This window comes from Typha angustifolia, chromosome 14 (genome assembly GCF_048772165.1).
Source record: "Typha angustifolia cultivar Huaian chromosome 14, ASM4877216v1, whole genome shotgun sequence".
In the NCBI taxonomy this organism is placed as follows: domain Eukaryota; kingdom Viridiplantae; phylum Streptophyta; class Magnoliopsida; order Poales; family Typhaceae; genus Typha; species Typha angustifolia.
The window spans coordinates 11,362,739-11,386,175 of record NC_133252.1 but is presented as its reverse complement, the minus strand read 5'-3'; the positions used below and the strand labels follow the sequence as shown (position 1 = coordinate 11,386,175).

Below are 23,437 nucleotides of genomic sequence, written 5' to 3'. Positions count from 1 at the left end.
TAATCCATAGAACAATAACAAAAAATTCAAACACAGATGGGGAGAAAGGGTCGGATCATCCAATATTTAAAGAGACCAAGCCGGTGGTTATCTATCTAGTCGTAGTCGGTTTCAACCGTAAACCGCGTCAGTAAGACGCAGATTAGAATTACACGTGGCATCCCCTAATTGGTTACTGCCTCTGGTAGATAAGAGCCTCCAGGCACGGGGAGCTGGCTAATTTTTGACCCCACCCTATCCGCGTGAGGAATCCGACTTCGGTATTGGATCCGCGTGGTGGCAAAGCATGAATACAGATAAGCAAATCCAAGATCCGATATCAGAAACAAATCCGAATCCGACTTGATTGAAGGAAATAGGTATTTGCATGTATACCATTGTTCTCTTTGCCTTGAGCCTTGAGCCTTGAGCCTTGAGCCACCAGCAACTATGTGGATAATTTCTTATTCACAAGCTAATTTTCCCACTGAAATCATGGGAAATAAGTCCTTCCACAGGGGGTGAAACACATCATCTGGTGCGCCATGTAATTCTTATCTAAGTTTGAAGTTCAGCACTCACTGGCACAGATGGTTGAGTAGCTTGTTCTGATATCATGAACAACTTTCAGAAAAGCATGCATTCATGCCGAATAGGTTTCATTTCCATCAAGATGTGGTCCAAAAATGAGCAAGAACTTCCTCAGGTAGGAAACTTTTCATTTCACTGAGATGAAGTAAAAGATGAAACATAGAGAAGAAGGAATTGGGCAATTAACTATCACAAGATTTCATCAATAATAGTGAACACTTTGCCAACTGTTCAGTTGCTCAATAAAGAGGACAAAACTAATTTCACATGACTAAGTTTACATTAGATTTCGCAACATAATTGCTGGGTAACATCCAATGTAAGTTTTTCGTGATATTTGAAGTCCATGCGCATGATCTATCACGCATCCTTTGCAAATGCACCTTCCAAAGCACGTAGCCAATTCACATACTGGCCATGCTCCTTTTTGTGCAGGTGTTGGAGGAGGAAACTGGTCAGTTTTACATCAATACCTCTGGCAACTAAATAATGTTTTAGTGCTGTCTGTAGTTGTGGATCCAAAGAACTGCAAATATAGGAAGAAGCTAATTCAATTGAAGCAGGTGGGGAACATCACCAAAAAAAAAAAGTTAAGCAAAGGTAATAGAGACCGTGACTTCTGAAAAAATATGTAAAGAATAAGAATGAAAAATATGAGGAATCAAAATTCTTGATAATGAACTCAATGATAAGTTTTTTTTTGGCATCTATGCAAAGCTCTGTCATCCAATGATTGAGGCATCTATGCAAAGCTCTGTCATCCAATGATTGAGGCATCTATGCAAAGCTCTGTCATCCAATGATCTCAGGCATCTATATCAAGCAGCCATAGAACAAATTGAGAAAAGAAAAAGATTATGATTAGAGAAATTAACAAAATTCTAACAATCAAACTTGTAAGAAAGAACAAGCTAATTAGGACAGAAAACTCTCTTAGAAAAAAAAATTAACTGAAATGAAACATCGACTAACAAAGCAGTTACATATAACAGGCTAGGAAACCAGACATGGACCGTTGATATACAGCATTGACCTAAAAAATTTACAGTTCATTAGCATTAGATGTAGAAATCTGAATTATTAAAGGGCAAGGACACCCAGACAGGAATCAAAACAGAAGCTTTTATATGCAAAAGTCAGCCAACAACATACACCCAATGAGAATTGCCTTGAGACAATATTTGCAATAATATCATAATTCAAATTCAATCAATAACTCAATAGGCAAATATGAAGCCAATAATTTGTAAAAATAGTGGGGAAACTTGATTAAGAGATGATAAAAGAACTCGCCAAGAATGCATACTAGACTATTTCTAGATGTCCCAAAGTAACAGAACAAACAAGAATTAGGATATTAAAGAAAAAGTCATTATGCAGGCCAAGTGATAACAATCATATATGCAACTCTACATATATTTAGATGAACACGACAATCAAACAGGCAGTTTGTCAGATGTCTGAAGTAAACCACATCTGGAGTTATTTCAATATGGAAAATTGGAAATATTGATTAATAAGGGGAAGGAGAGATGAAATTGAGTTCATTTCACAACCTACAATGAATGCTCAATATCCATATCATTATATAATCACACTAAGAGATGGAAAAAGATAGTGTCATTCATAGTAGTTTTCTTATTCAACTCCTATTTGAAATATGTAGCCCAAAATGGTGCATCTCTTCTCTGGACATGAAAAGAATATGGTCCCAAGGGACTGCAAAGCTGGTTTGCATAGGTGCAGATCCTGCAGATTTTCTCATTTCTTGACCTGTTTTATCTGGATAGCTCTTTTCCTCTGGCTACTAAGATATTTCAGGTTATTCATTTGAATAGCCGGTCATCAAGACCTCATTCGCCAGGTTGTCACTTGAGCTATAATTTGAGTTAAGAGCTGTGGACAACCAGTTACTGCAGTATAAACATACCATTTGCTTTCATCATTATTAGCCAGAAATAAATTTGGCCACCTGGAAAATACCAAAAGTTTTAGCTTGCATAGTACCTCTATATATAATTAATTTATTTATGACAGATGTGAACCTGCACTAATTGAGTCCCATTAACATAGAAAGCCTTGTAAGATATGCATATCTTGCAAATAAGTTATCAGCCTTCTTACTAGCATTTCTGAATTCCTTGTTGGAGTACTACCATGAAACTTATTGACAGTTGGACATAGCATTTCCATATGGTTTAATTAGCAATGTAAGAAATTGTTGGGATGGACTTAAAACAGCATTAGTTAATTCAAGTTTACCAATTCCGAAGTATCAACTGATAACGGAATCCATCTCACAGGTGTTTAAACAATTATCATTTATGCAACTAAAATGGCACGTTGCATCACCATACATCAAGTTCTTAGTAAGAATACATAAATTACTAAAAATATTTGCTTATTAAAGTTACATTATTGTTACTGCTGCAATTTCCATATCAATGTCATATAAACATGCACAAAAAGAGAAATGAATAAATATGCAACTTAGATGGAGAGAGTAGAAATACGATAGGTTTGTCAAAATTCCCCAGCAAACAACTTGTAGTAGTAACTAGTAACAATAAAAAGCAAAAAGAAAACAAAGCAAATGGTTTTCCTGATTGCTGCTGCTCTTCTGCCTAGATGTAGACATTTCCAAAATAGGTATACTATCTATACCAGCTCTTACTTATACAGAGGTTCTGCAGAGTTTCTTGCCATCTATGCCTCTGCAGGCTTACCAACAATTCCAACATCAGCGATGTCTTGTGAAGGTTGTTTTTCTTTACTAGTGATCCTAATTATATATATATATATATATATATATATATATATATATATATATATATATACAACAATCAATTATCATGCTCATGAAGCAAGATTTAACTCATTTTTTGTCTTAGGGCACCAACAAATATCCCTGATGCAAGCATGCAACCAGACTACTATAAGCATAAAAAGAAAGGAAATCTGTTAAATTCGAAAAGTCACCTGAATATGGGCCCCTTATACTTGCTATCCCCCAATGAATCAACTGATGGATGATAATAAACGCCCTTGACAATGAAGTCAGAATCACCGCACTCCAACTGCTCCACCTCCTGCCGATGAAATATGCGGCAATCGAAATGCAAGACAGGTCCAAATTGAGGCTTCTTGATGCAAACCTTCATCAATGCATCTCGCGGAAGTGGATCCTCTCCTCTAAACCGAAGTGGAGCAAGTAGGGCCGACACCGAGATGTCCTCCTCCGCATGACCGCCATGCCGCCGTCTCAGCACCACGTCCTGGACACGGGGGCTATCCCACTCTAGAGCGAATTCGTCCACCAAGATCTCACTTTTTTGGCTCTGGATGGCATAACAGCGGTAAGTACCACTTAGATGGTCCTTTCATGGCCTAGTTGTAAGCGAATTACGTGTAATTTGGTTGTTTTGTAACATTACCTGAGATGGGTCGGGAGGAGGAGGGGATGAGGAGGAGAGCTCGTGGTTGAGCTCCGACCGCAGCGCCCGAAGGACGCCGCCGTCGCGAAGGAGCGCCGCGCTTCGCCTCTGAAGCTGCCGCAGAGACATCACTTTGAGCCGCTTGAGAGGAGCACACTAGTAAATGACAAAACTTTACTGGGCTCCGTAAGGGATTCGTGTAACAGGCCGTTCATCTTGTTCCGCCCATCATGGATTCACGTATGCATCGAGCAATGTGTGGTTTAAGTCTCGTCGACCCAATGGTCTTTGACCAGACTACTGTGATCGAAGAATAATACAATCTGTTTCAGTTTCCACCATTTTACAATAATTGACAAGTCCAAAACCAATAAAAAAGAAACTTTTTTTCCTGAAAAACAAAAGAGCATTCCAAGAAAGGGATTTTTTTTAAAAAAAATTCTATCATGAGCCAGGCGAAGGAGAAAAGCTTGGCCTTCTCTGACGTATAAAAAAATTGACTAAGCCAATTCTATCATCAAATACACTATAATGAGCCAAAACAATGTCTATAATAATTTGATAGAAAGTTTCGAATATTAATCATAATATATACAATGGGTGGGATTCAAATCTACAACCCGTCGTAGATAGATACAACCGTATCTAACTCTCATGTTAAATAGATTATAATAAGCACAAACGATATGTGTATAACACTTTAATAGAAAGTTCACCGGATATCAACCATAATATATAAGAGGGGGAGGGATTCAAAATTACAACCCCATAATAAATAGATACAACCGTACAACCATATAACCCAACTATTGAGTTATTTTAATATATAAGTTAGATTTCAATAGAAAAATATAGGTAGGAGAATCAAATGATTTTTTTTTTAAATAAAGAGTCTAGAAGTTAATCATACGATAGACATAGATGCTAATCCTCCCCAAAATATAAGTTGAAATACGGCTAACTCTCGTAAAATTATATCATAAATAGATCAAGAGACACAATAAATCAAAACAAGTGTGCGCGAACTCACAACCTCATACTATATACCATAAGTAGGTACACTCTTATTGTGGATCCAAGAAAATTAGAAATTTTCAATATATATTTTGTTTCATTAAGAGAGATGGAAAATATATGGATGAATTAGTAGTTAGGGGTATAAACAAGACTTAGAAATTAATTTCAAGCCTAAGAATTTTACGTAGGTTCTACTTGGCTCAAACAAAGCTGAGCTCGAGCCAAGTCAAAGTCTAGCCCAAGCTTAAATCAAGCTTATTTTTATGATGAACTCAAGTCAAGCTCAAGCTTAGCTCGAAATTCAACTTGAGCTTATAAATTTATTTAGGCAAGGCAAAGCTAGCCTGAGCAACTTGTTTATTTTGACATCCTAACTAGTAACAAAATAATATAAGCTCTTGTTTTCTTTGAGTTTGAGGGGACTCTAAACTTGGTCATGGATCTCTAATTAAGTTCAGTAATTAAATATTTTTTTATTTATTCCTAACGAAGTTCACTCTCCAATAAAAATAAATAAATTATAGACAAATTCAAATTAATTCTAATTTTATTTTTGACATGATTCTCTCTCCCCTCTTTCACAGATGACTCACAAAAAAAACCCCTAAAAAATACTGATACACACCAGTAAAAAAAATTAAAATTTTATTATTTATTATAATTTACTAATAGAGTTAACATGAGTTTAAAATATCTGACTTGCATTTATAATTTATATATTTAATAATAAATTTAGAAGTAGAGCGGTCGAGCTAAGCCAAACCAATCCTAAATCAAACTCAGTATAAATCGAGCCGAATTCAAATCAAGTTAGACCAAGCTAAGTCTGAAACTAGATTACTTTTAAGTTGAGCCTATAAAGCCTATCTTTGGCTCAAGCTCAGAACCGAGTCGAGCCCGAGGAGCTTGTCAATTTTGATACCTTTACAAGTAGCAAAATAGTATAAACTCTTGTTTATTTTGAGTTTAGGAGAGGGTCTCTAAACTTAGTTATGGATCTCTAACCAAGTTTCAAATATATTTTTATTTCTAATCAAGTTCACTTGCCAATAAATAAAAATAAATAAATAATAATATAAATTTAAATTGATTTCAATTTATTCAATTTCATATATATCTTCTTTCTCACTCCACTCTTCCATAAAATGTATATTTTTTTCATTAAAAATAGCTCTTCTTTCACCGTGGCACACAAAAAATCTTGAAAAACAATATTACGTATACACCGGTGGAAAAAACTAAAATATTATTATTTAATGTAATTTATAAGTTTAATATGGGTTTTAAATAGCTGAATTGCATTTATATTTTATTTGGTATTATAGGCATTAAACATACTCAATATACGTTAGAGATAAATATTTTGTTTACCTTTTTATGTTACATCAAAATAATAATTATATTTATATTTTAAATTTTCTATCATCTATCTCTAATTCTCCTAATTCCATAAAAATCATAGAGTGGTCGCGAACTTATGAGTTTTTAATCCCGCAATAACTTACTTTTTTTTAAAATAACATTTGCAACACAAATAATTCTTAGAAAATGTTTTAAAAATAATATTAAAAAACTAATATAGCCTCATACGCAGGCTTATACCTAAAAGAAAAGAAAAATAGAAACGTATTATTTTACAAAATAATAATCTTACACTATTATTTAAAAAAATATCAATATTATATTATTTTAAAAAAGGTAAATATTAAAAAGAATAATAATCTTACATGCATGTTTTGTAAGCCGGTTAATGGCTTACATGCTACTATGCGTAAGCTCTCAAATTGATAATTTAAAATTTATTGATATAAATATATTCTAAAATCTTATCATCAAAGTCAAAAGCTTAATTATATATATAATTTTTTCTCCTCCAAAACTAATATTTTTCTTTTCATTCTTTTATATCATATTAAGTATAATAATTATACTTTAGTCCAGCTTATCAATAAACACCCTATTTTCTTACCATAGTTCAAAATACCCAATCAAACAGATCGTACTATTCATATACAGTAGCTAAACTTAAGTCAAACACACTTGATAAACTGTTTTTAAACTGTCCGTTATGCTACTGTGCTGCAGAAGATCTGCCTGAATGCCTCCATGTGGAAGTGCACGTTACTCCATTGATACAGTCAACGCGATCCGGAATAATTCTTAATTTCACATCTAATAATAAGTTAGATGTGTAGCAATATGAAATGCAATATGCAGTCATATGGATCAGGCCCAATTAGTGGGTAACATTATACTATTTTTTTATTTAATAAAAATGTTTATTTTTAATATATAAATTAAATATAATTATAATTTACTTTCATATAATCTATGAGTAGGTACAGATCTAATGCTACACTTTTAAAAAACGTTAGCACCCATGAAAGAATTTGATAGATGACGAATCCGACAAAGTAGGCGATCGAGACCTGCCACCAATTAACTACCGACTTCGAAGCATTCAGATTAGAGAAAGATAAATGCTACAACCATTCAACGCGGTTGCCGATTCCACCGGTTATGACGAGCTTTTAAATTTTTGGCAAATCAAACCCTATGTTTTCACTATTTTATTTATTACTATTTGACTTTGAGGATTTTGCAATCTAACACTTTATTTTTTTCTTATAAGTTTCAAATGACATCCTTAATTAAGTAAACGCGATTTGTAGAGGTACATGAACTATAAATCAGGGTTTATGGTAGTTATTGGAAGTAATAGAGAGTGTTATATACAAATTATAGTAAAATAAAAATTCTTAATGAAGGTTGTTAATTGAGAAGTGATGAAAATATAGGGTGTTATTTGAGAATGGTGAACATAGGGTGCCATATATAATTATATATATAAGCAAAAGAAAACTACGACCTATATATATATCTCAAACTGCCAAACTGCATACCTGCTGCTCTTTGACCCACTTTTTCGCCTAGTGATATTAAATTTTATAGTGTATTTCGCAAATGCTCCCAGTGCGTTAGGGAGATAAACAGGGGAGAAAGTGTGTGCATTAGAGAGAGAGAGAGAGAGAGAGAGAGAGAGAGAGAGAGAGAGAGAGAGAGAGAGAGAGAGGGAGAGGGGGGAGAGGCATGGAGAGGATGAATAGGTATCTAAATAATAACTTCGACATCCCGGCGAAGAATCCCTCGGTGGAGGCGCAGCGGAAGTGGCGCGAAGCCTTGAAGCTCGTCAAGAACTCCCGGCGCCGCTTCCGCATGATCCCCGACATCGACAAGAAGATCGAAGACCAGGAGAAGCGCCAAAAGATCCAGGTGTCTCTCCACCTTCCTCTTAATTTTAATCTTTAATGCAATTATTATTATTACCAACAGTAACATTTTTCGCAATTTGGGAGAATCCGGGGGATGACCGTATTTGTTTTTGTCCTGGGAAGTTTCCACGAAGGTTCATCTGGTACATCACAATTGACTGCGACGGCGGCTATTTTAATATTTTCATTCTGTTAAATTTTAACTAAAGCTGGCATATTTGATAAGGTTCATCTTGGAATGGACCGCAAGCGTCGCAGTCTGAGTGGTTTCTTTTTTATTTTATTAAGATGTTCGGATGTGTTTGAATCGGGCGATATCTTTTGATTCGTTCACGTGTCCGATTCTATTCGTCGCTTCACCTTTTTGAATCACTTTTTTTTTTTTTTTTTTTGTTTCACGGATTAGGCAATACACAGTTGCTACATTTTACGATTCGGTACTTCTGAAATTATATTGGCACAATGCCATCCTGTATGAAAAGTTGACTATGAACATGAGTTTTGATTCCTTTCACAAGATAGAAGCTAGAAACTCTTTTTTAGTTGATAATCGCGATAAATGAAACATCATGCTATAGTTCTATTTTCAAGCTTGGGTCAAATATATCCCAAATCAGTTGCTCCATAGTTGTCAAAACATTAGACTAATTTTCATTCCCTTAAGACTTTTTCTTCTATTATGGAACATCATGCTCTTTAGTTGTCTCAATGCCGTGTGCCAGTAGTAGAACATGAGGCTCATCTCTTTTTAGTTCTTTTTCCTACTTTGAGATACTCTAAAAGGGAAAGCACTTCATGCCATCTTTTAAAGTCGTCCTTCCTTTTAGTTCCATTTCATTTGTGGAAGTTGTGCCCTTAACAACACATGATAAGTTAATGTTTAATCCTCTGTTTTTTTTTAATGGTTTCCAGTATGGAAAGCACATATACTTCTTGACAGAAAGCTAAGCCTAGAAATGAAGATTTAATGTCACAGTCAGAATTCTCTTTTCTTGATGATTTGCACTTGTTGATCATGCACAATTAGTAATATTACAGGAAAGCTAACTACGTTGATACGAAGATTATAACGACGGTTGCTGTTTGCTCAGGACCTATTTAATATATCAGTTCTTTTGGAATTAATGAGAAATGTGTATACTTGAACCAGGATGGATATGATAGATATGTAACTACTGATTCTTTTTCTTAAACAAAAGCAAATTCCCAGGAGAGAAATAAGTGAGAAGAAGGGAATAGATAAGGAACAATATAAAAGGAGATACAACAGATAACCGAATTCATTTATAATTAGTGTAGTTACTCATGAAAAACCTGAGCTTCACATATTGACAGAAGACAGTTCAATGGAAAGACCCTAAGTAGATTTTCTTTTTGAAGTCCCACTGAACTACTAAATAAGGATATTAGAGGAATATTTTTCAAGGTAAATATTCACCTTTCAGTATCATAAACAGTTCTAACTCCTTGTAGTTTTATTTTTAACCAATGATTGCCTTATAAGCCCTATAATAAGAAGAGGCCATGTAGGATTACATTATCCGGTTAGCCACTTAGCCTGTTAGTTAAATTTTATTATGGTGATACATCTGCTCCTTACTAAGTCTAAATATTAAGAATAATAGCAAATCAAGGTCTTACCATGAGGTTTGGTGCCTCCAAATGCGTCTTTGAATCTGATTATTTATCAGGATGGCTCCTCTTGAAGTTGAGTGTCCAACTGTTACCTTCATGTTTTTAGTCTTTTTGATATTTAAAAAAATGTTTGTAAGTGATCACTATCGACAATGGTTTGTATGATGCCAAAACTTGTGATATTGAAAGATGCTAGGTCTTCTAAGTCTCTAACTGATATCTCTGATGTGCACAAGAAAGCTAGAGTTACATTGTATTCTTTATTTATTTATTTTTCTTTCTTCCACCAGGAAAAAATTCGGGTTGCTCTCTATGTTCAGCAGGCTGCAATACATTTCATTGATGGTATGATTTTCATCAACAGCTCTCTTTATGTCTTTATTCTTTGTTTTCTCATTAGTTGTTACCTGATTCTTTTAATGTCAATACTCAATACTTCTCTTTGTGCAGCTGCCACTAAAAAAGATTATCAACTATCCAAAGAAGTTGTTGAAGCAGGATTTTATATCAGCCCAAATGAACTGGCATCCATTGTTATTAAACATGATATGACAGGTTTGAAGAGGCACGGGGGAATTGATGGGATATCAAGGAAAATTTGTGCTTCCTTAAAGGATGGTATTAGGATGAGTGATTTATCTATGAGACAGAACATTTATGGTTTCAACAAGTATGATGAGAAACCTTCTAGAAACTTTTGGATGTTTGTGTGGGATGCCCTGCACGACTTGACTCTCATCATTCTTATGGTATGTGCATTATTATCTGTAGTAGTTGGTCTTGCTACTGAAGGTTGGCCAAAGGGTATGTACGATGGGCTGGGTATTATACTCAGCATATTCTTGGTTGTTATAGTTACTGCAGTCAGTGACTATAAGCAGTCACTACAGTTTAAGGAGTTAGATAAGGAAAAGAAAAAGATATTTATTCATGTGACTAGAGATGGTAGTAGACAAAAGATCTCAATCTATGATTTGGTAGTTGGTGATGTTGTGCATCTGTCAATAGGAGATCAGGTACCAGCTGATGGGCTGTTTATATCTGGCTATTCTCTATTAATAGATGAATCCAGTTTGTCTGGTGAAAGTGAGCCAGTATATATTTCTCAAGAAAAGCCTTTTCTTCTGGCAGGGACTAAAGTACAAGATGGATCAGCTAAAATGCTTGTGACTTCTGTTGGTATGCACACTGAGTGGGGAAGGTTAATGGGAACTTTGAGTCAGGGAGGAGAGGATGAGACACCTTTGCAGGTTAAGTTAAATGGTGTTGCAAACATCATAGGACAGATAGGTCTGCTGTTTGCTGGCTTAACATTTTTAGTCTTATTAATGAGGTTCTTGATTGACAAGGCCACACATGGTGGTTTGCTGAATTGGTATCCAAAGGATGCATTAGCTATACTTAATTACTTTGCAATAGCAGTAACTATAATCGTTGTAGCAGTTCCTGAAGGGTTGCCTTTGGCTGTGACTTTGAGTCTTGCATTTGCTATGAAGAAGTTAATGGATGACAAGGCACTAGTTCGGCATTTATCAGCATGTGAAACAATGGGATCAGCTAGTTGCATTTGTACAGACAAAACAGGAACTTTGACAACTAACCACATGGTAGTTGATAAGATATGGATCTGTGAGGTATCAAAATCATTTAGCAGTAATGAGCCCGTTGAAGACCTAAATGCTGTGATTGCTGAAGAGGTTTTAAGCATCCTTTTACAGTGCATTTTTGAGAATACTAGTTCAGAGGTTGTGAGAGGGAAAGATGGTAAAAATAACATTTTGGGTACACCAACTGAAGCAGCTTTACTGGATTTTGGCTTGATGTTGGAAGGAGACCGTGATGCTCGACATAGGTTGTGCACGAAGCTAAAGGTGGAGCCTTTCAATTCAGTTAAGAAGAAGATGTCTGTGCTGGTTCAATTACCTGGTGGAGGGTTCCGTTCCTTCTGCAAAGGTGGCTCAGAAATTATCTTGCAGATGTGCGACAAGATTATTGACGGCGAAGGAAATAGCATTCCTTTATCAGAAGTGCAGGAAAAGAATGTCTTGGACGTCATCAATAATTTTGCTTCAGAAGCCTTAAGAACACTTTGCTTTGCCTTCAAGGATATGGATGAAGCTAATTATGGGGAAGACATTCCTAATAGTGGTTATACATTAATAGCAGTTTTTGGCATTAAGGATCCAGTGCGTCCTGGAGTCAGGGATGCTGTTAAGACTTGCATTGCTGCTGGTATTACAGTGCGAATGGTAACTGGGGACAACATAAATACAGCTAAAGCTATAGCCAAGGAGTGTGGTATATTAACAGATGATGGTTTGGCAATAGAAGGACCAGAATTTCGCTGCAAGAGCCCTGAGGAGATGAAGGATTTGATACCAAAGATTCAGGTTTTTCTTTTTCTATTTCATTCATTTTTATTATTGAATAAATGAAGCAGTACTAGTGTGTTATTTTCTTTAAACTTACACAAGTTACTACCATGTTCAGGTAATGGCTCGGTCTTTGCCATTGGATAAACATACATTAGTAACAAACTTGAGAAGTATGTTTCGTGAGGTTGTTGCTGTGACTGGTGATGGCACGAACGATGCTCCAGCATTGCATGAGTCAGATATTGGACTTGCTATGGGTATTGCAGGCACAGAGGTACTACTTGCATCTGGCTTTTAAGACAGACCTTATTTGTGCAGTGTGCCTTGTATTATGTCTATTAGCATGCCTTTCTTGATATTACTTGATATTCCTACAGAATGCCAATGATTGTAAAGAATTCCACTTATTCTACAAGACCAATTCTGATGGATATGAGACATAAAAGAAATTTTGAGTCCTAATCCTCTATAATTGATGATTGCAATTGATCTTACAAGTGGATTCATGTTTCTGTAATGAAATTTTTACTTGTTTCATGCTCATGCCATTTTATCTCCAAGCTACTGATGACCTTATCCTGGTCACTGAGTCCTATATTATGTTCTGATGGACAGAAATAACTTTTTGGGATACTTAAAGAGGCATCATTATTTATTGGAATGAGTAGGAATTCATTAGTGGGAGGGCTACCAGAGTCTGGAACTTGAATGATATAGGTTAGGCTCTATGTATAATGCATTCATAAAGGTCGCTCTCTTTTTATTTAAATTACGTGGAAGGGCTACCAGGGGCTGGAACTGGGTTGATATAGGTTACGCTCTGGCTCTATGTAATGTTATTATACAGACTGTTCCTCTTCTATATCAATTAAGTATTTAAGTGGTACACTTTCCAGTATAGCTATAACATAGTGTAAAAGCTGGTCATATTACAACAGTATGATGTAGAGATGTAAGAAGGACGTCTACAAGTGGAGCAGCAGAGCATTCTACAATGTACTGGTAAAGGAAAATCTTCTATTTGGAGCAATATCCCTGATTTTGCCAGTAAGTTATGCAAACTTTCAGAGACATAGTACACTGTACACCTCTTTTTGTAGGATGGGTTTTACATATGTTGCAGTAAGCATCATAAATGCTCTCATATTTCTAATTTGGCACAAAATTTTCTTCTTGAGCCTACAACTCCTCACCTCAAACTCTCTGCATCTTATCACAAATTTGCAATGTCATGAGATGCATATGATCTCAATCATAACCTTTATCAATCATTTTATCTAATGCCAATAATCCAAGTTAAAATGGATGAATCTTATACTCCAATGAACTAATTATCATTTTAGATTATTTTAAGCATGCTTTCCTTCTCCCATGTGTAGCCTTCATAATATGGAGCTCTTTAAGGAGTTCCTGACCGAGAACTGAAAAAGCTCAATCACATTTGAACTCTAGAGGAGTAGTTGTAAATTTTTAATCAATGTCAAAAAGTCACATTTCCTTGAGAATAATGTGAAAATTTAAATATTTGATTATTTGTCTGGGTTGCCATATCAGCATAGCTATCTCTTTTTGTTTGGGTGAAACTTCTTAAAGTGGATGCTTTTCTTTGAAACTAGCAGTGTTGCTATGTTATCCATTAATATATAGGTTTTGGGGTTGAAGCTGCAAATACTAATGAGAGCTTCCATTTACAAACAGGTTGCAAAAGAGAGTGCCGATGTCATTGTGCTGGATGACAACTTCACAACAATAATAAATGTGGCCAGATGGGGTCGTGCGGTTTACATTAATATCCAAAAGTTTGTGCAGTTCCAATTGACTGTTAATGTGGTTGCTCTAATTGTCAACTTTGTCTCAGCATGCATAACAGGTATTGGGTGTTCCTAACATGATTTTTTTGTTGCAATGCTTTAATGGGTTCTGTCAAGTAAATATTTGTTGCCTCTCCTCTCACTGCAATTTATATAGTCATCACTTTTTATGCAACTCCCAGGTAATGCTCCTCTGACTGCTGTACAGCTACTTTGGGTCAATATGATCATGGATACCCTTGGTGCTTTAGCCTTAGCAACAGAGCCCCCAAATGATGAAATGATGCAGCGTCCACCAGTCGGACGGGGAGAGAGTTTTATAACTAGGACTATGTGGAGAAATATCATTGGACAGAGTTTGTATCAGCTTGTTATACTGGGAGTTCTCATGTTCTCTGGAAAGAGGATTCTGAATATGAAGGGTCCAGATGCTGATTCTACTATCAACACACTCATATTCAACTCATTTGTGTTTTGCCAAGTAAGCATTGGAAACCACTTCCTTGAGCATCGAACAATTTGAATCTACATCTTCCAAAGATAGAAACTAGTTTATTAGTATGTTTGAAATTACATCTTCCAAAGATAGAAACTAGTTTATTAGTTGTCCAAATGGATAGGACTTGTTCGACTTCAAGTTCTATTAATTTAAATATCTATTTTCTTGTTTTCTATTGGTCTGTTTCATTATCTGGAACATGTTTGACATGACTTCTATTTTTAGATTTAATAAATTGAACCATATAACTTGTCTTGTTAGAACCTTAAAGGAAGGGAAAAGGCATTAAATTTGAATCCAGTAAGAAAAAGAAATCGACCTGGTAACGGTGGAATTCTCATTTTTGAGGGATTCCAAATATTTAAATAAAATAATTTTAAAGCATGGAACAAGATTGACAAAGTGGCGGGCATAAAAATTTGTGCTTTGATTTCCAGTCCTGAAATCAAACGTTAAGGTGAGAAACAATAAAATAGGAGTTCTTTCAAAAGCACTAGGTGTTTGTGTAGATTAGCATTTTCCATATAGGTTTCTGTGATACCTGTGAAATCTCATGTATAGTGCAACTGATCAGAATCGGAAGCCAAAAACAGATAGCTCCCTCAACAAAAAATTTTGCCTTGAACTCTGTCCAATTTGGTCCCCATACCATCAGACACATCGCACATGCCTGATGTCAGTTAAATAGTTACATAAAAAGGTTTTCTTAAGTTACACATACCTGATGTTTGCATATCTGATTGCTTTACTCTACATTATGACATAGATGTACTATCCTTTTGAATGGAAAGTGATATTAGACATTTTGGATCAGGTGTTCAACGAAATAAATAGTCGGGAGATGGATAAGATCAATGTCTTCCGCAGAATTCTGAGCAACTGGGTCTTTGTTGCTATTATAACTGCTACTGTCATATTCCAAGTGATAATTGTCGAATTCCTCGGCACTTTTGCAAGCACCGTACGACTGACTTGGGAACACTGGTTGCTCAGTGTTGTTCTTGGGTCCATTAGCATGATTGTTGCTGTTGTATTGAAGTGCATTCCAGTTGAATCAGGCAAGATCAATGATCAACCTAATGGTTACAAACCAATCCCTAATGGTCCAGACGGGGTATAGAATGGCTTGAGATCTGCTGGGATTGAATCAAATTTATTACAAGTAAATTTCTTTCAATCTAAACTGCAGAGATATGCTTTGGAATACTAAAGTTGGAGATCAACAATTCCCATAAATATTCGATCTTCAAGTCACTCTCTAATTTGTTTTACCTTTTGATACGTGACATGTACAATTAAAACTGCATGGCATCCTTGCTATTTGAACTTCAGAGGAATTTTGCTAATTTCTTGTAAATTGCTTCCTTCATCATGTGCATATATATATATATATATATATATATATATATATATAGGTTGATGCACCGGTCCTGCTTTGGTAGTCTCAGATGCTACTGCAGAAAGATCAAGTTCATCAATTTTGATTTTATAATGATCAAATGAATTCCTAGTTATTATTGGCTCTTCTCGATTATTTTTCAAATATTTGCTGACCTATTGAATGAGGAATATCATTTATTCTCCTTTTGGCTTTACATTGTGTTCTTATCTTTTAGATCTTTTGTAGTTTGAATTGATATATCACATTGCTTTTTTACTCCTAGAGCATTTCAGTCAGATTCAGTGCAGGCAAAGTAAGAGAAAATTGACTCCTTTTTTAAGCTACCTGAGTCAATCCATGGAATGCGAGATCCAGGAAAGGGGTTCCTTTTGTGTGACAATCAGGTCACCAAAAGCGCCAAATATACTGGTATTCAAGGGCAATACGCCCACAGTCTTTATCGAAAATCACTCTGTCAATATCTATTATGCCTTAAAATTAGTTTTTCATTGTGATGAATGCTATGGATAAAAATTGAGGTTAAATGGCATACTTCATTTCAATAGCTTCTGGTTTTCATCACTATAATTAACAGTATATAATGAGGTTATTATAATTGTTCATTATACAAATATTGAAAAAGAAATGACAGGTATTGAGCTTGACATCTACTGCCTATTGGTATAGACAAATATTGTGCCTTATTACTATATTTTGTGATAATATTTCTTTCTCAGATAAATTCAAAATTGTAAGTTCCTACTAAACCCGTAACCTGCCAATACTGCCTCCTTTTCATCCTATTATGATTATTCTTTTCTGCTGAGAAAAATATTGGATATCAAAGGAGGCAGTTGATGTATAAATGATCAGATGGTTCGTCTTCACCTTAGCACACCCTTAAAAGTATACTTATTGGATATCAAAGCGTTCTACTTGCACTCTTAACATCAGCAGCTTATATATCAGTAAGATAGTAAGATAAAATTCTTTTGATATTAAGTTTAGATGTAATCTATTTTGGTTTACAAAATTTAGAAGCGAGCTAGTTAGGTAATTCTTTTTTTTAAAAACTACTAGTTGAGGGGCTTCCATGGTGTACCTTTGGCCTACTTTTTAATTCCTTCCGGTTACCAAACCTAAACGCCCTTACGAGTCACGACTGACCAGAAGTGCTACTCCCAAATGGCACTCTTTCCTCGTTCACATCGCACAACTCTCCTCCATAACGTGGCTCTCACAGTGTCATTCCAGCGAATACCTTTCAAGCACAGCGGTCAATTCTATCACCTCTCTCTCTCTCTCGTTATATATATATATATATATATATATATAAAACCAAACCAAGCCAAGAACCCCATCAAGCTCATCCATACCTCTCAAGCACACTGTGGACTGGTGCTTGAATTGCTTGTTTCCAAGTTTGACAAATCTGGAGGAAATAACGAGGCCATTGAGTACGAAAACTTCATTGATTAAGATTCTTTTCTTTATTTCCAACTTCATATGGGTCTAAAATTATATACCAGCTCATAGCTAAAACTCTTTTTGTAGTTTCAAATTAAACTAAACTGTTCTCATTTTATTTTCTTTTGGCTTTCATGCAGATGCTGCCTCACAGTTAAGGCAATCCATCTACAAAATTGCGTAAAATGTGCCTCTTTAAAGGGCTAAATTCTGTGATTTTCAAGAACTTTTTCAAAGCTTTCTGTGTTCATTTGGATTACTTGTATGGCAGGGTTTGACTGAGAAGTTTTAAGGAGGACACTCGCGCTTACTTGTCTTTCTCATGTTCATTGTCCTGCCCTGTCTCATTAGGATATTTCTTTTGCCTAGGCTTCCTAGCAGTTTAATTTATCTATGGATCAACGTTCTCTATTTGGCAGTGGCTACTAGCTGTTTGGGTGGAAGTAAGTGAAGCTCTAGTTATGCATAAATGGCGAGACCAGAGAAGAGAACGAGGAAAGTAGCTAATAATATTTTCATTCTTGAATAAAGTTAATATCCTCAGGCTTGAATACAGTTCTCTGAACCTGTCCACATTATTATTTCATCACTTACAACAGCCAAAAGGACAAAATACAGACTATGATTTAAGCATTAGAATTAAACAATATATACGTACAATTGAATGGTTTGCCTGTGGGAAGTACGCTGTCGTCCGCCTTTTATTCAGCAAGAGTGGCTAGCTACATCACCATTGTTGAGGCAGGGTATAGTCTATCCAATAGGGTATAAATACCTCCGCCCAGCAAAAGCGCTCCACTGCAGTAGAAATTTCATTATGATGTATCTAAGTATCTTTCCACAAGAATTATATATAGAGAATGCCAGGTGAATAGTTAAGGTTCGGCAAAAGTAACTACTAGATGATAGGTTCTGCAACTTGCATCAATGCATGTAAGCTTTTCTTCATTCAGATGGACTGTATCCTAATAGGCGTATTTCACTGGAAAGCCTAAATTAGATTGGTAAGAGTAAAGGCTATTAAATCCAACCTGAAAATTCATGCAATCACCTGCAAATCAATCCATACCAACCAAAATTCTAGTCCCTTAACATGCAACAATCTGTCTGTATAGACAACCACGGGTACTTGGGAGTCTCTAACGAAACAGGATGTTATGCATCTTTTAGTATTAGAAAAAAAAAATGCAACAATCTGTAAGTGTTCTATTCGCATACCTGACAGGGTTTATCCATGCTGAAAATCTTCGAAATGAAAGCAAACTCTGCAAATGATTAACGATAATAATAAGAAGCAACATATTAGATGACAGCCGAAAAAAAAGGAAAAGAAAAGCAGAATCTTAGACAGCTTGATGATGCTTGTTGGCTTTATTAATTATTTTGTGAATCCATGCTTAAGTTAGTTTAACTCATAATTATGTTAGTTAATATGCAGCTTTCCCCGGAATCTAGACCTGCAGTGCACCAGCAAAAGAAGCAGCGACAAGAAGAGGTGCAATATAGCCAGTCGTATATGTCAACAACAAGCTCCCTCCTATAATGGGATCCTGACAAAAGATTATTCCGTTAAAATAACAATGGGAAAATACTGAATCGTATCTTGTGATGCAAAGAAATAGCTGCAGTAAAGTAATAGGTTATCACCAGCACTGCAGTGATGCTACTACTAAACATGTAAGCAAGCAAAGGAAAACCAAAAGAAATCATGACATTAAATAGAGAGCCAGCAAATAAATTAAACTATGTCTACACTTCTAGTTAGAGCTTCTTAATTAGCAAAACGTTTTATTCACACAATGAAGTACTAAAGATCATACAGATTTTGAAAAGAATAGCATTTCATGATTATGAATTAGATACAGACAGAGAAAACACATTGTTAGCTTTATCAACTGCAGTACATTGACATCAGTTCCATGAACTTTGGGCCATAATTCGGAAACAAGTGCAAATTAAAAGTAAAAACTTAAAAAATGTAAGAAATATAATCCCTTGAGAGTCCTCTGAAGTGATAAAGCAGCTTCCTATTTTCCTTCTTTCTACCCTACTATTTACTGTGTCAATATTCTTAGCGAAAACACAAATTCAATAGTTTTTATCCAATCTATTTTTTGTATTGATTAAAATCAACATAGCCAAAGAATCCAAGTTACATTTGATCTGTCTTAGTTATCGATTTATGAAACTGAAAAATTATTGTGTTACTCTTCTCAAGAACTTATTCCAACAGTCATAAATATGATGAGGAAGGCTCTTTTCCTCTTTATTCTGACACTCATTACTGGTGCAGTTATATACTCATAACCCTCTCCCAATAAAGCCTTCCGTTCAATCTAGATGATAAAATACTTTGCCAAAAAGTTTTTTTTTTTTCATGTTAGATAACTTCGCTCAAACAAAATAAGTGAAATAAATAAAAGTCAGGTCATATTTATGTGGAATGATTTCAGGTTCAGGAGTCTGACATCACCTCCCATCCTTAACACTGCCTACACTTCTGTCAGTGTACTTTCTTCTAATCCTTCGACATATAGCCACTATAGTATTGCCAATTACAGATAATATGGATAAAGAGAAAGGACAATATCAGAATATGTAGAAGACAATCTGGAATATGGAATTAAAAGATTGCTACGAATACAGCAGCACTAGAATAATGACTACTTGTAAGTTGTAAGGTGGTAATGTGAAGTGACCATTTTCTCTAAAAAGCTTGAGATAATAGAGAATAGTGATTTTAATCCCCCATATCAAACACTCCCCTTGATGTCTCGGGCTCCAGGCCTGAGAAATATTTGTAAGACTAAGATGTGGATTTTGTATTAAATTGATGGCTGTTTTATTTTTTAATTGACAAGTAGGTCTAGAGAGAACCACAAGAACTTACCATTTTCACCAAAAGATTGAGTTGACAGAAACTATTGGTTTTAATCCTCTTTAATCTTAGTTTGTTACAAGTGACATGACAAAGAATCTATCTAGTTGATATTATCAGAACATTTTTAAAAATGAAAGAGCATAAATTTGTCATACTTATATCTAGCGCCTACCTAAGTTTAAAGAATTCCACCACAATGTAAACTATTGAACTTATTAAAGTAAATAGTATGATATGCCATTTATGTTGTTCATACCCTAGACGTTGCCACATATCCCAGAAGAGTAGCAAGAACAGGTGTACTGCAAGGTGATGCTGCTAAGGCGAATGTAAGGCCAGCCAAATATGCTTGCACACCTAAAACATTATTCTTCAGTTAGTGTATTATAACATGCTGTGAGATGAAAACTACAAAAAGAAAGAGAAAGACATGAAATTATATTTTCAGAAAAATGGAAGCTAGGAGAAATTTCAGTACCTGAAGGTAAGTTAGCTGCAGCAGCACGAGGATCATAATCATTGAAGAATGATGGTAGCTGTAACTCAATTATCTGTAAAAGAGAGTATCAATATAAAGATCCAAGGAGACTGTGTTATAGAATTAACTAATATAGAAGAACGTATCACCATGGAAAAACAACGACTGATTATTACATAACAGGAAAATCATAATAAGCATCTCTTCATAACACATTAATTACTAATCAGCATGTTTCAGTTAAAATATATGCCTTCTGGGTAATATGTTGAAAGCTATGCAATAAGAATTACATAGAACTGTTTCAGGTACTCAGTTGCACAGTAATGGCTGTTGTAGTAGTGAATTACCTCCAAAAGATTCAAGCCCATAATTACTGCTAATCCTGAAGCAGCCAAAGGAAGTCCTTGTCCTATTTGCCCATAGGCCTTCCCAGCAAAAGAAGCAGCAATACCTAGGATGGCTAATGTTGTCGCCAATCCTAGAGAGAAAGCAACTGAATTTCCAATGATCTAATAAACAAAGCAAAGCAAAAAATTAACATAAGTACTATATATGTTAGGCACACATGTAGTAAATCTAGGAACTATCTATCTTGGCAGGTTATATTTTGTTTTTAATGGGAATGTGAAAACTGCAAATAACTGAATAAGCAACCAAATATATGATGATAATCCTTCAATAGAAGTTTACATTTAGCTTACTTTTCTGGAGAAACTCTCAGCTGGTATGACATGCTACATTTTATGCACATATGTAAATGAACGCATAGATATGTAACCACGTGATAAGTTATAGAAGAGATAATTGAGCGTAGAACAGTACTTATCAAATACAATGCCCTTTTTTTCGTTTAAAGTGAAAAAAAACCCAGGTTGATAACAAGAAATATACAACAACCATAAGAATAAAACTGATGCATGAAAGCATAAATATACTCGTTAAAGCATTTAATGATAGAAAGCAAGAAAAACACAAATCACTAAAACCATTGAGTACATGCACTAAAGTCAGCCCCAGGAACCAAGAAATGAAGAGCGACTAGTAATTCTGTCAATAGAAACTAGAAGTTCCATCATCAGATGTTTAATGTTACAGACCCTTGTTGTCTGCTGTGCTTGCACTAATAAAACTGATTAGGAAAAACAAAATCTTTGCTCAAATTCCATTAATTCAATCTCTTGAAATATGTCATAGGCTGAGTTCAGAGTATGGTAGGAAAGGAATTCATCAACCAAATTCCATAGGTTTACAGAAGCACCATAGATTCTTGTTGTTTTCAATCACTGTGTTTTGTATATCAAGTTCCTTCACTAAAATTATATGTCCCCACTAAGTTCTAATAAGAAGGAAAGCTACCTCAGCTCGCCCTTTTCCAGAACCAAAAGCTCCTGAAACCACAAGAAACATGCATTATATATATATATATATAGTTACTAAATTCAATATGCAATGGATCTAGCAAATCCAATCACATGCATCAGTTGTAAAATTAGCTCAGCGCATACCTATATAACCCAGAGTTAGTGGCAAAACGCTCAGTGTACAAGGGGATAAACTAGTTACAAGTCCTGCGCCAAAAATAACTGCAAGACTGCAGAAAACGATGAATCAGGCAGAAGGAACAGTGAATAGGAGATGAAGGTGAAGAATGACTCAAATTTCTACATCAAAACAAGACAACTGTTGCATAATAAGGCCAAACCTAGTAAAACTGAGTGCAGACAACTGATCCTGAACAGCTTCATTAGCTTGCTGTCCAGCCGAATATAATAGATTTCCAACCCAATCTCCAAGGTTTAAATCAGCCAAAACAGTTATTGAGCTTCCTTCCTGACTCAAAGAAAGAAAACTAAACTATTGGAAATAATTATTACATGTAAGAGTAAAACTGATTTTGTGACTTTATACAATGATACAATGACAGATTTAGAAAGCTTTGAAATTTCGGAACGAAAGAATAGACCCTGGAAACAGACTACTGAAAGTTCGGAGAGTATACACAGCAATAATCCAGTTTTAGCACTCACCAAGAAATGTCCCACGGACGACGCATTCGCGGCATCAGCTGCAACCAAGCTTCCCACTGGAACCAAAGAATCATTTCATCAAACAGATGACATGCGCTCTTTCAACTACCTATTTCTCCAACACAGTTTAAACGTAATACACTAGCCCCAAAATTATCAACGAATTGGCGACGCCACCTACCTGCCACAGCAGTTGCCAGTAAAGAATGCGAGATCTTCGGCTCCGGGATAGCCAATTCGCGCTTCTTGATCCCTGTTAAGCAAAAGCTGGAATAAGAACAAAGAGAAGAATAATCTCTATATATGAATCGAGAAATGGGCGTGGGTTACCAGGTAATTTCTTGGGGGCTGCGATTTTGGCTTGAAAAGAAGGAAGAGTTCTACTCAAGCTCATCGTGGACATGGCAGTATACATGGAGCACAGAGTAGAAGAAGAGAGATAAGCAGAACAGGAATCAAGTGTTCGACGAAATGCCTAGCGGCTCCGAGATGGAAGGGAGATCGAGGAGATATTTTTTTCCAAGTAGCAGTACTGCACGCAAACGCAACCAGCGCCGCCGCTCAGGGAGTCGATTATCTGCAGCTGC

General features: G+C 35.5%; 3 protein-coding genes across 8 annotated transcripts; 1 reads left to right on the top strand and 2 right to left on the bottom strand.

The window, feature by feature from the left end:
• Positions 1 to 752: 752 nt before the first annotated feature.
• LOC140776762 (uncharacterized) lies at positions 753 to 4,269 on the bottom strand. 4 transcript variants are annotated; one of them, XM_073120608.1, is made up of 4 exons: positions 4,005 to 4,264; positions 3,550 to 3,908; positions 1,253 to 1,383; positions 964 to 1,096 (listed from the first exon to the last, which is right to left on the bottom strand). In XM_073120608.1, the coding sequence occupies exons 1-3, from the start codon at positions 4,131 to 4,133 to the stop codon at positions 1,293 to 1,295; spliced, it is 579 nt and encodes a 192-aa protein (XP_072976709.1). In that variant the 5' UTR covers positions 4,134 to 4,264; the 3' UTR covers positions 964 to 1,096; positions 1,253 to 1,292. The 4 variants fall into 4 exon arrangements, with proteins under 4 accessions (XP_072976706.1, XP_072976708.1, XP_072976709.1 ...); XM_073120605.1 differs by lacking the exon at positions 1,253 to 1,383 and having other exon boundaries at positions 753 to 1,096; positions 4,005 to 4,262; XM_073120607.1 differs by having other exon boundaries at positions 959 to 1,383; positions 4,005 to 4,263.
• A 3,670-nt stretch (positions 4,270 to 7,939) lies between these two features.
• Positions 7,940 to 16,138, top strand: LOC140775602 (probable calcium-transporting ATPase 9, plasma membrane-type). Its single transcript, XM_073118982.1, has 7 exons — positions 7,940 to 8,294; positions 10,219 to 10,273; positions 10,379 to 12,318; positions 12,419 to 12,577; positions 14,002 to 14,173; positions 14,297 to 14,595; positions 15,428 to 16,138. Exons 1-7 carry the CDS (start codon positions 8,112 to 8,114, stop codon positions 15,731 to 15,733), a joined length of 3,114 nt encoding a protein of 1,037 aa, XP_072975083.1. The 5' UTR covers positions 7,940 to 8,111; the 3' UTR covers positions 15,734 to 16,138.
• A 1,811-nt stretch (positions 16,139 to 17,949) lies between these two features.
• Positions 17,950 to 23,427, bottom strand: LOC140775895 (cytochrome c-type biogenesis ccda-like chloroplastic protein 2). Of its 3 annotated transcripts, XR_012106822.1 has the most exons (13): positions 23,181 to 23,421; positions 23,032 to 23,103; positions 22,851 to 22,906; positions 22,526 to 22,653; positions 22,329 to 22,414; positions 22,180 to 22,211; positions 21,171 to 21,332; positions 20,821 to 20,893; positions 20,599 to 20,699; positions 18,919 to 19,011; positions 18,680 to 18,726; positions 18,120 to 18,259; positions 17,950 to 18,027 (listed from the first exon to the last, which is right to left on the bottom strand). XR_012106822.1 is itself a non-coding variant. In XM_073119383.1 (12 exons), exons 1-12 carry the CDS (start codon positions 23,263 to 23,265, stop codon positions 18,184 to 18,186), a joined length of 1,011 nt encoding a protein of 336 aa, XP_072975484.1. In that variant the 5' UTR covers positions 23,266 to 23,422; the 3' UTR covers positions 17,950 to 18,183. The 3 variants fall into 3 exon arrangements, 2 of the variants coding, with proteins under 2 accessions (XP_072975484.1, XP_072975482.1); XM_073119383.1 differs by having other exon boundaries at positions 17,950 to 18,259; positions 23,181 to 23,422; XM_073119381.1 differs by lacking the exons at positions 17,950 to 18,027; positions 18,120 to 18,259 and adding an exon at positions 18,270 to 18,600 and having other exon boundaries at positions 23,181 to 23,427.
• Between the last annotated feature and the right edge of the window lie 10 nt (positions 23,428 to 23,437).

Coding starts and splice junctions, on each gene's coding strand:
- LOC140776762 (XM_073120605.1), bottom strand. CDS start 4,133: ATGTCTCTGCGGCAGCTTCAGAGGCGAAGCGCGGCGCTCCTTCGCGAC. Junction 3,909..4,004: donor CTCCTCCCGACCCATCTCAG/GTAATGTTACAA, acceptor TATGCCATCCAG/AGCCAAAAAAGTGAGATCTT. Junction 1,097..3,549: donor TATAAGGGGCCCATATTCAG/GTGACTTTTCGA, acceptor CTATATTTGCAG/TTCTTTGGATCCACAACTAC.
- LOC140775602 (XM_073118982.1), top strand. CDS start 8,112: ATGGAGAGGATGAATAGGTATCTAAATAATAACTTCGACATCCCGGCG. Junction 12,319..12,418: donor ATTTGATACCAAAGATTCAG/GTTTTTCTTTTT, acceptor TACCATGTTCAG/GTAATGGCTCGGTCTTTGCC. Junction 14,174..14,296: donor TGTCTCAGCATGCATAACAG/GTATTGGGTGTT, acceptor TGCAACTCCCAG/GTAATGCTCCTCTGACTGCT.
- LOC140775895 (XM_073119381.1), bottom strand. CDS start 23,265: ATGTATACTGCCATGTCCACGATGAGCTTGAGTAGAACTCTTCCTTCT. Junction 23,104..23,180: donor AGCCCCCAAGAAATTACCTG/GTAACCCACGCC, acceptor TTTGCTTAACAG/GGATCAAGAAGCGCGAATTG. Junction 20,894..21,170: donor TGGGCTTGAATCTTTTGGAG/GTAATTCACTAC, acceptor TCTCTTTTACAG/ATAATTGAGTTACAGCTACC.